A 10,191-nucleotide genomic window follows, 5' to 3' on the forward strand; every position below is an offset into this window, starting at 1 on the left:
GATCTGTTACAATCAGCTGGACAAGGGAGGATCAGGAAATAAAGAAGGAAATTGTCAATAATTATACTTTCATTATTGAGCCTCCATTCACCTCTGAGTCCAAAGAGACTTAGAATTATAATTCCCCAACACATCCTCAAGGATACTCTCCGTCATTTAGGATCCATTTAAATGTTCAATCAGGCTTTTAATACAATTGAATGTAGTAAGATAGGAAGTTCACTACTCAGAGTTTAAATAATAATGATAAAAACTAAGGAAAAGAATATTCATTCTTTAGATTTCCAATTCCAAACAAATGGACCAGTTTAAAAAGGCCCACAATTTACATCACTACTCATAAGACAATTCTAAAAGAGAGGTAAGTCCCAACCCTCAATGGAATTTTGTTACTTGTTCATGTATAAAAACAGCCAGATAATCAGCTAATTTGAATTAGTAGAACAGGGTTTGATTTGAAAAGGAAAATTAAGATATTGTGAATTGGTCAAAGTATATATTATTCAAAAGCAATATATCTTGAAATTCATACATAATTATGAATACTCATCCTATTTGACATGGGGAACAAAGGGTGATGACAACTTTTGCAGTTAATTTATTTAGTTTAATTTATAATTTTGAAAAAAAGGGATATGAAATTGAAAAACAACATTTGACATTGATGTAAATTAATGAAATAACAGACTTAGAGTTCATTTGTATAACAATATAACTTTTATATTTAAAATCATGACTCAAATAGTCGTGTACATATGCAATCTAATTTGACGTTATTGACCATATCAAAACAAAAATGTTATTTATGTTTATTTTTCCACTAGTGTGAAGACAAATGATTAGCTTTCGAAACTGCTTAAAAAATCCGTTTGACCCTCCCACGCCTATGCAAGGAACTATAATAGTATAAACGCTTTGTCCACCTCTTTCCCCTTCCCTTCCCCGTGACGTAAGCCCCTGACCTTTCACACAAGTGAGCTTTTTAAAATTTATCCATAACTCAATGAACAATTTTAAATATTTCTTATTTTTTTATGACAATGGAGTGGAATGAAGTTGTAGACTATTTAAGTTCTCGAACGAAACTCCACGTTTTGAACCTTGAGGATATCAAAGAACTATCCCGAAGGCTAGAAGTTGATTCTCTGAGTCCAAATAAATTTATAAATGGAAACAATGTTGGAGAAGTGTTTAAGGAGGTCCTCAATACGTACTATTACTACAAATCCCATGGAAAAAACGGATTTGCCATTGAGTCCATGATCGAAGAAATGAAAAAAGTGCAGCGGTTAGAAAGACTCACAGCAGAGTTGCGGGCCTACTATTTGACGAAGCTCCGAATAAAACAGCAGATTCCAATAACACCCTTTAAGAAGGCGGATCGTATGTTAGACTTAATTAATATAAATTTTGTTCGTTTTTCAATGTCAGACCTTACTTGAGCGTCTTTCTTTTTTCTTGCATACCTATGTAAATACTCCCTAAAGTTTTAGTTTGAAAAATGTACTCACATGTGTTTTGTGCAGTTCATACTTTGATTTTCCATGAAACTCTCATATATTTTTCAATAATAAAAGTGAATACTTTCGTGAGTTAAAACTATTCTCCTACTCATTTTTCAAGTAAAGAATAAGTAATTCTTTTATTATCCTTTATCTCTGAAGCAATTGATTTTATTTATAACTGACCTTTCATAATTCCCCAGAAAAAAAATCTCAGATGTACTCTCTAAGCCTAGAAGAAAATAGTGAAATTGCACAGTTGAGGAGTGAAGTTGCCGAGCTACGACAAAAAATAAATGAGTCCACAAGTGGTATCAATCGAGTTCCTTCGAGGTAAGACTTTTCTATTTATCTTATATTGCCTAAAAGTCATGTATTAAGGGTTGTTATATTAAACCCTTTCTTTCCATCAAGCGTTTGTGTACCTCATTTAAATATGTTATATTTGGCTGGATAGTGGATATTTTCAATTTCTATATAATAAGATCCGAAAGAATACCCTTTGATAACACTAGTCATCAAATGTTTGCCCTTGGATTGATATAGTGTATTCCTGATTGATATTAACTCGAAAAACATGAGAATAATATTAATGGCCTTAAATGTATGTCTTTATAGCCTACAAAACACCACATTTTATATACTATCAAGAAACCTTGATAGCTTAATAAATATACAAAAAAAAAATTAGCAACATTTGTATAGTTTTAAAATATTAACTCTTTTAATGTGTCATTTTTTTTAATAATGAAGTCCTATACCGAGTGGTCCATTCAAATCTGAAAACTTTGAATTTTTTACTTCAACAAGATGTAATTTATTAGTTAATAATGGAATTTCAAAAAAAAAATAGTACAATAAATAAATGTATGACTGAGCTCCCTTAATCATTAATGTAGCCGCCCTTAGCGGCAATTATGGCTTCCAGGTGGTGGTAGTCTATCAGTCCTTGGACTGATCCAACATTTATTGTAAATATAAATATGAATGTATTATTCTGATAAAAATGAAGGCGTTGTTGTCTAATTTCATATTCAATTCTAATTAGATTCACAAATGATTTTTTTATTATGTTGGTAGACTTGTCCACAATTAGTGATGTGTCGTTCATTATTGAGGACCGCGGTCCAGTCCAATCCTACTTTTTGATCTTTAAAGAAGGTAAAATCGATCCGTTTTTCCATTTTTATATTATTCCTTTTCCAAGTGGTCCATTAAAATCTGAACACTTTTGAATTTTAAACTTCAACAAGATATAATTTATTAATTAAGAATCGGATTTCAACAAAATTAATACTATAAATAGATGATGTCGAAACTATCTGAATCATTAATGTATCCACCCTTAGCAACCATGATGGCATCCAGGGGCGGCAGAAGTCCTAGCACCCGCTGCAGATGTAGTCCTTTGTTATGGCATCCCAGTGATGGCTGACGGTGGTATTGAGGGTCACTGTGTTTGGATGACAGACACTACAGGCCTTCCCTTTGACATGCATTCAAATGTTGTGGTCGAGAGGGGTTGGTATCTGGGCTGTGGGTCTAAAGTGTCAAAAAAGATTTCAAAAGAGGCTTGCATCGGAAGAGATGGGGTTATTTCATTACTTGTGTCAAAAGTGGCCTCTTCGCCCTCACAAGGCTCTTTCAACTCACTTTTTTGATAGCTTTTGTGGGCAGTCTGGTTGAAATATAGAGATATCTTGCGCGGGCCTTCATGGACTTGAGGAGATTTGCCTGGGATGTTTTCTTTAACTCCTCCAAATCCTGTTTGGCCTTTTTAATAGATTAATTTTTCATCTTCAATCTTTCGGACTTACTGACAGCGTAGACGATGATCCTTGAGACTCCCGACTTCTTCGAGTGTGTCATCGGAAATTCGTCGATCACGCTCAATTGTCATTTTTTCGGCTTGTACGTTAGCTAGAGAGCTCAGATTTGTTTTGTTATGTAACTAATTGTAATGCTTTAATATATTGAAATATGAATTCATTTTCATCGCTCAACATTCATTACTTATTGAATTAGTAAGTCCTCAGATTTCTATAGACCGCCCGGTATATAACAGAATAAATTATTTAACTATTTAAAAATATAATATGTTCGTATTATTTTGCATTAATATGAAAAAAAGAATATTTTTTTTGCAATATATGTGCATTGTGCAATGCCTATAGTTGAATGTTTCCAAGTAACGTCGCAATTTTTATGTCAGCCATTTTGGCCACTTAACAACCAAGTTTTATAATGAGGAAACCATTTTTGCATTAATATTAAGGAAAATAGTGGATGTCCAAATGGCACCAACAAATAAAAGGACTTAAACCTGATAGTCTATAAAAATTTTATTCCTCTATTACGTAGTTTTATTATATATCTGGTTATAATATGTATTAAAAATATGTTATTACAGCGTTATACAAAGTTATTTCCGTGTTGTATATAAAAATTAACTATTAAAATAGAAATAGCAATGTTTTGTTTTTAATTATCCTACTTTTCTCTTTCCTAATCGATCCAAAAAAGAAATGTTTAAACCCAACCATTTTTAGGGATTTTTAGTAGATATCACTTTTATTTAAATCAAATATCACTGTTTATCATTGGTATCAAGTATGATCCAATGCAGGTGTTAAGTCTTTTTTAATTGATAAAGACATTTGATGAAGTTTTATCAAGACTAAATAAAATAATTTATGTAGTTAAAATATCAACTTTGAGGCCCCAAGATGGGGTCTCCTTCGATTATGTTGCAATTTATGACGTCAGTGAAAACGCTCTATACATACATGTTACTTGACTTAATAAACCACTGACAATTTTAAAGAAAAATCCAAGGACAGACAGTTAAGGACCGGTTCTATGACTAGAATGGACCGGACTAATAAGAACCAAGACAACACTAGCCACAACTAGTGTTGGATCAGTCTAAAAAAATAAAAAGGCTGCAGTCTTCTCAGTCGGATCCAAATAAAGTTTGTCAGTCCTAGGACAGGCTCTTATCGGTCTTTTATAGAAACTACAACAGCTGAAAATACGTAGTTATTAAAGGTCTCTAGGCAAAGAATGGATACTCAAGGCAAGGAAGGTAGGATTTAGTAGTTCTCAATTCTGATTTGCTTAAAATTAGAAACTGCTACATGTTCCACCAGACATGTAGCCATTTTGAACAGGCCATCTTCCCCTAGTGAAAAGAGATTAATAAGGGCGACTACGTCACAACAATAACACGATATTATAGTTCGGTGTTGGGATCATAGTCTTCCTTGTATTTTGATTTCATTTGTTTATTTTCCCTGGACCGCTCTTTCCCTTGAGTCATTTAGTAGTTACTACGTCATTGGAGTAGCTGAAGTTATATCATAATTTATCACCTCTTTCAAAGAGACAAGATACCTGGTAGAGAAGTGTGGCTAGAACGTATTATTATACGTTCTAGCTATTTTCACTTATTTTTCTAGTTCTTATCTTAGCTATGAGCGAAAAAAAAAGAGATAGCTAGGACCGTAGGACTAAAAGACCGATGGGGGATGTATCAGCCCTTATGACTTTTGAATGGTAAAAAAGATCGGACGGATAAAAAAAAAAGGAATAAAAAGGGCAGGGGGAAAAGACTGATAGGCGATTATTCATAGGTCTGATCCAACACTATCCACAACGTATGTTGACAATATCAGACATTTTCAGTTCACATTGTGAGTTTGTTTTTGACACATACAATTATTAAACGTCTTTTTGTGTCTTCCGCGATTCTCCCCTACTAAAAATATGAAAAAAGAAAATCAATTTAGTAGAAAGATTGTTTATTCTTCCAAATTTTGCGTTTTGTAAAAATGACTCTTTTATTAGAACAAACAATCTTTTTTTAAATTTTGAGAGAATTTTCTTCTAAATTGATTTTTTTCAATAGTTTAACGTTGTGGATATGTCCAAAATAATAAAGAAGACAATTGAGAAACGAATGAAAATTGAATTTAGAATTTGAAATTAGAAAATAACTTTTTTTTATTGGAGCCCATATGTACAAGGATTTGACAACTATTATAGAGAAGTTCTTGAAAGAAAATTTTGATTAAAGCTGAAATAATTTAGAATTTTAATATGCAATGAATATTTTGTTTCTGATCCTATTCTATCTCTTGTAGTCACAAAATAACTTTGTTATAACTTTTTATTACGAATTGTATTTCAGCATGGAGTTTATTACGATAAATATATTCCTTTCCCATTTTGAATTATTTCTTAACCAAAAATAAATTTACTTATACATGAATTACTAATAATAAATGATTAATAGATCATTATAAACTAAAATTTTAGGAGTTGATTGCAAAGTTTAATAATGATGTTAGAAAATTGATTTGATGTGAGAATTTTGATTCAAGACTTCAGACCTAAAAACTATCAGGGTTGACTTAATCTTTTGTATCTTGGATATTTTTTTGTCTGGGTATCGTAAAAATTAATGATCTGTTAAAGACAATATATATTGTATGATCTTGGGTTTAATTGATTATTATTAAAGCAAAAATAATGCATTCTTTATTTTAAAATGATTGTTAAAACAATAAATTGATAGTAATTCATCAATGACAACCATTATACTTTTAGTCCAAGGCCTCCAATTAGGCGAAAACAATCAAATACTCCGGAGAGGACATCTGCAGCTCAGGATTCAAAAAGTCTTGATCAAATAAGTAAAATTCTTTTGGACCATGATGTCTGCATTTCAGATCAAAAGAAAACTTTGGCTAGGATGACCAAATTGTGCCTGGGAGCACTTAGTGCTATCGCTAAACTTGAAAACAAAATATTAAAATCTGACTTTGGAAATCACTGCTCTGATTCAGAGTCCAATCTAATAAGCATCTGGGAAAATACTCATAAGCAACTTAAAAAAGAAATAATTGAAACAAAAACAGAGTTAAGCTCCATTGCTGAAAAAGTTTCACATTGTCCGAATGGAAATATAGGTAGATATAATTATTATTTTTTAGATTGTTCAACTGTTGATATGAAATTTGGACCAGTTATAAAGTAATTTGATTTCCTTTTATCGTTTTTTAGGAATCGGATCTGAAGTATCAGAAGATATTTATAAATTAAAAAATCAAACTCAAATACTATCAGATAATATATTGAGAACTGATAAAAATGTTATTGGATTTCAAGGGCAATTAGGAACTTTACAAGAGCAAATAGGTATACACCTTAAAAAATAATGTACTAGATAAAATTAATAGAGTTTTAATCAGGGAATTGCAACGAACAAATAAAAATGCACCTATCCAAAAAAGTGGGATCAGAACAAAAATTCAAACCTTCATATGACAACAATAAAGAAGCTATAACGAAAATGGAACTAACTATTGGTCGTTTGATAAGCAATGATCTACCTAACCTTACAATAAGACTAAAGGATTGTGAATCAACCATAGACAAACAAGTATCAAGTGCAGAGCATGATGTTAGAATCGACGCTCTACATAAAGAATTTGAAAAAAAGTATGATTCTCTTAAATCTGATTTATTTAACGAATTAAAAAATTGTGAAAATGTATATGATGATCAAATTAAAGTATTGCGTGAAGGTATTGAATGTGTAGTTTCTAAGACGGAGGGATACATTGACAAGAATAGATTTGAAAACTTAATTGAGAATACAAGGAAGGAAACGGTGGAACTACGAGAGAATATGGGAAAAATTATTAAGCAGGACGAAGAAAATACTAAAAACATCATATCATTAGAGCAAAGTTCTACAACTATGGCAAAAGAAATTAAAAACTGTACGGAATTATCTTTAAAAAAGGCCTCAGAGTTAGAGAATGCACAAAAAAAGATGGATGAGCTAAAAAAAGGAGATGATTTGCTCTTAAACAGCGTGAACAAATTACAAAATCAAGTAAATGGTATTGTTAAGGAAATTAAGGATTGCCAAACAAAAGGAAAAGAACTTAGTTCCAACTTGGAATCCGTGAAAAACGTTTTTGAAGAGGAGAGAAAGGAAGAAAAGTTAAATATCTCTAAATTAGAGACTTCTTTAGGAAAAACTTTGAAATCTCAGGAGAAAATTGAAAAAGAATTGTCATCAAATAAAGATAATTTAGCTGAACAAGTTAGAAGCAAAGTGGAATTTTGCTCAGATTCTTTAAAAAAGGAAATCAATTTCTGCAAGAAAGAACTCAATTGCTGTAGAAACGAAGTTTCTGATATGGGCAAGGACATAATCAAGCATTTGGAAGATGAAAAGCTACATATCAATTCAAGTTTTAAACCATTTAATAAGGATATTGAAACCATGAACCATAAAATAACATCCTGTTTAGGGGATATGAATAAGTGGAACAAAAAATTAGATACGTTCCATCAGGAATTTACTCTAGGCTTGAATAAAGTAAAAGACGATTCCATTTCTGTTAAAAAAGAAGTAGCAATTGATTTTGAAGCCTCCCTTCAAGAAAACTCAGTTTGCTTACAAAAAATGATTCATAGTTTTATGAAATCAACCGAGCAAGACATCAATAAACACAACCAAAAAATCAAGGAAATTGATAATGAAAATCAAATAATGAAGAATAAAGTGAGTGAAGCCCTTAGTGGTACTACTTTTGTTTCCAAAAAAGATCTCAAAGATATTCAAAAAAACCTTATTAATGATATAAAAAGTGCATCAGAGCAATTCTCTGGGATAAAAGCTGACTTTGATGATTTTAAACTTTCGGAAAAATCCAAATACACTCTATTAGATAAGAAACAAAAAGATATCAATACTTTTTGTGAGGATATTAACGCAACAATTTATAGGACAGAGGAAGATATTAAGGACATTCGATTAGATGTATCTGTTGATTCCAACACAATTAATGAACTTAAAATGAAAATAAGTGGCATTAATGAATCTAAAGATAAATTTGAGCATCTTTCTAGAAAAGTGGAAGAATGTTTCGAGAGGGATTTGGATCAAACAAATTCGTTTAATAGTTTTAAAGAAGGTAAGACTAATTGATATTATATTCATTTTATGTCAGGGGTGGGCTGGAGTGGCTTGGTCCCACCCCAATTAAGGAATTTTTGCTTTTTACTAGAAAATTATATATATATTTTTTTTTTTCAAAAAATCTACTATTTGATTTTTAATTTAGTTTTTCAATTTCTATTTCCAAAAAATTTTATTTTTTGTGAATAACTATTGATTATTGAAATTTTTTCCAAAAAAATTTAAAATTAAAATTTAATTTTTGAAATTTTTTGTGAAAATCCGTGGATTTTTGAAATTAAAAAAAAAATGAATATTTGAAATTTATTTCCTACAAATTTAATTTTTTTGTATAAAGATGGGAATTTCAAAAAAATATTTAATATTTGAGATTTAATTTTTGAATTTTTTTTCCAAAAAATTTAATTTTTTGTGAATAGCCGTGGTTTTGTTTCAAATTTGTTTCCAAAAATTTAATATTTAAAAAAAAATTCCAAAAACCAAGCCTCGCCTCTCAAATATAGTCCAGCGGACGCCCCTATATACATATATACATATATATATATTACTAATAAACTCAATATTGTATTTATTAATTTAGATCTAGCTCAATTTAAATCATCTATACAGACTTCATCTAAAGGTGTAAACGCATTGGAAGATAAATATGCGAATGATTTTCTATCCGTGAAGAAAAGAATAGACGGATTGGTGACATCTAAGAAAATTCGAGACAAATTAATTAAAGACGTTGAAAGGATTGGTAAGTATTCCTATAATTTTTGTGAGGTAACTGTATGTACTATTTATATACACTCTAATTACATATGATTCTTAAAGATAAGAAACTTGAGCAATATCATGAGAAAGTAATGGACAAAATTGATACCAATAAATACTCATTTGAGAATGATCTTCAACTATCTCAAGAAAAGATATCATTATCCGAGAACTCAATCCAGAAACTGGATAAACGCATGGGTAAAACAACTTTTTAGATTCATGTTACTTCATTCCCATTCAATTATGTCATATTTTAGATGATCTTCATGAAAACGAAGTCAAATCAAGAGAAAATATCGCACCCTTGATTTGTAATTTCAAGGAAGCAATGGATGCTAATTTTACATATGTGATACAACATGTAATGGAGAACCAAAAATTTATTGATAGTATAAGTAAGCTACGTCTAATTTTATTCATTCTAAGATATTTAATATGTATACCATAGGAAAACTCATGGAAGAATCCACACAGGCTGAATCAGCGGGGAAATCTCCTTCTTGATTTGCACTCATTATTACATGGTCGTTATTTTCGGAATACATATTTTGAAATAATTTCACGAAACCTATTAGTTTTTATTTATGTATTTATTTGCTTAATTTTTGAGATACATAATTGCATGTAAAGTTTTTTATGGTATGACAAATAGAAGAATTTCTCTTTCATTTACTCGGAGTATAATTTTTATTTTTTGGTTGGTTATTTGGGATAATTTTTAGAGGAGTTAAAGAATGAGCTTTTTAGAAAAAGGGAAGGTAGTTAGGATGATAAATAAATGTACAAAGATATGAAGGGAGAGGAGAAGCCGGTAGGGTTGGTATATGATCCTGGAATCCTCGCGCTCGCACAGGTAAAAGAAGGAAATCGGGCAGCAGGTAGATTTCTCCTGAGTTTTCATGATTACCGGCCCATCAAATCAAGGTACAT

At 30.8% G+C, this 10,191-nt stretch overlaps 1 protein-coding gene across 1 annotated transcript; it reads left to right on the forward strand.

Annotated features, from left to right (window-relative positions):
• The first annotated feature begins 1,030 nt into the window (after positions 1-1,030).
• Positions 1,031-9,929, forward strand: LOC121132338 (uncharacterized). Its single transcript, XM_040727725.2, has 9 exons — positions 1,031-1,383; positions 1,706-1,835; positions 6,111-6,472; positions 6,567-6,701; positions 6,755-8,494; positions 9,080-9,241; positions 9,319-9,459; positions 9,519-9,656; positions 9,710-9,929. Exons 1-9 carry the CDS (start codon positions 1,035-1,037, stop codon positions 9,763-9,765), a joined length of 3,213 nt encoding a protein of 1,070 aa, XP_040583659.2. The 5' UTR covers positions 1,031-1,034; the 3' UTR covers positions 9,766-9,929.
• Positions 9,930-10,191: the final 262 nt, after the last annotated feature.

Source organism: Lepeophtheirus salmonis, chromosome 2 (genome assembly GCF_016086655.4).
Source record: "Lepeophtheirus salmonis chromosome 2, UVic_Lsal_1.4, whole genome shotgun sequence".
Taxonomy (NCBI): domain Eukaryota; kingdom Metazoa; phylum Arthropoda; class Copepoda; order Siphonostomatoida; family Caligidae; genus Lepeophtheirus; species Lepeophtheirus salmonis.

Bases quoted from the DNA above. Each gene is read 5' to 3' on its own strand.
- LOC121132338 (XM_040727725.2), top strand. From the start codon at position 1,035: ATGACAATGGAGTGGAATGAAGTTGTAGACTATTTAAGTTCTCGAACG. The intron at 1,384-1,705 runs GTATGTTAGACT...ATAATTCCCCAG, and splicing joins ACCCTTTAAGAAGGCGGATC to AAAAAAAATCTCAGATGTAC. The intron at 6,473-6,566 runs GTAGATATAATT...ATCGTTTTTTAG, and splicing joins TTGTCCGAATGGAAATATAG to GAATCGGATCTGAAGTATCA.